Source organism: Emiliania huxleyi (assembly GCF_000372725.1).
Source record: "Emiliania huxleyi CCMP1516 unplaced genomic scaffold EMIHUscaffold_9616, whole genome shotgun sequence".
Classification (NCBI taxonomy): domain Eukaryota; phylum Haptophyta; order Isochrysidales; family Noelaerhabdaceae; genus Emiliania; species Emiliania huxleyi.
The window spans coordinates 1-1,165 of record NW_005194865.1 but is presented as its reverse complement, the minus strand read 5'-3'; the positions used below and the strand labels follow the sequence as shown (position 1 = coordinate 1,165).

Sequence of the window (1,165 nt, the reverse complement as noted above, 5' to 3'; positions counted from 1 at the left end):
TAGAAAAAAGTTCCGGCCCACAAGACTTGGGGCGCGAGGGGCTTCTGCTGATGTGCTGATCTGCGGATCAGCACATCAGTAGACCAAGAAACGCAAAGCTCAACAAAACCAAAGCCCACGAAGAAGAAAAACAGGGCCGGCGGTGCGGAGACCCACGAGCGAGACTTGAGGCACGAGGGGGGCTCTGCTGCTCTGCTGCCCTGCTGAAAAAAGAGAACGCAGTGCCCACGAAAACCAGGAGGCGCGAGGGGGCTCTGCTGCTCTGCTGCTCTGCTGAAAAAAGAAAACGCAGTGCCCACGAAAACCAGGAGGCGCGAGGGGGCCTGAGGGAGGGTGTAGAGGATGTAGAGTGTAGAGCGCTGTAGAGCTGTAGAGCTGTAGAGCGCTCTGGAGCGCTGTAGAGCTGTAGAGCTCTACATCCGGCGCGTGACGATGTGAGTCCGATGTAGAGCGATGTAGAGCGCGATTTTGCTGTAGAGTTTGTTGTAGAGGCTCTACAGCCAAACCGCTGGGAAGGCAGTGACTCAAAGAGGTCGAGCCGCGCTAATGGGGTGTCTCCTCGAGCTTACTGGAGCTCTGATGGACACGGCCCCGACTAGATCACTTGGGCGGGCCGCGGCGCCCCGGCCGTTTTCTTCGCGTCCCTCTGCCCTTCCTAGCAAGGACCAACATACCCTCACGCTCATCAGACTGTACTGCAACCGTACCCTGTACCGTATTCAACTCTGCGACGACCCCGCGCGTCAGCCGGCGAGGTCCGAGAAAGTCGCGAACAGGTCGCGAACGACGGAGAGCTACCAGCACAGTATGCATGCATTCGATGCGTCAGAGGCTCAGAGCTCCAGCTTCGCGTACACCCGTGCGAACTCCTCAAACGAGATGACGCCGTCACCGTTGGCGTCTATCTCCCTGAAGATGGCCTCCACCACCTCCTCCGATGGGCGGGCTCGGGCGGCTGCGTCGAGGGCGACCCTGAGCTCCTGCAGGTCGATAAAGCCACTGCCGTCAGTGTCCAGCTCCCTAAAGGCGGCCAGGGCGGGAGACTCGCTCATTGCCGCCTCTTCACCCTCCATGGCATCGCTCAGCCCCTTTGTAAACTCCTCGAGGCTGATCTCGCCGTCGCTGTTCGTGTCCATCGCTCGGAACACCGCCTCGCTTTGCTCGA

At 59.8% G+C, this 1,165-nt stretch overlaps 1 protein-coding gene across 1 annotated transcript; it reads right to left on the bottom strand.

Annotated features, from left to right (window-relative positions):
- Positions 1–833: 833 nt before the first annotated feature.
- EMIHUDRAFT_78840 (hypothetical protein) lies at positions 834–1,160 on the bottom strand (the record flags this gene model as incomplete). The annotated part of the gene is made up of 1 exon (XM_005756555.1): positions 834–1,160. A coding segment is annotated over one exon (327 nt), but the record flags the coding sequence as incomplete, so codon positions are not given.
- Between the last annotated feature and the right edge of the window lie 5 nt (positions 1,161–1,165).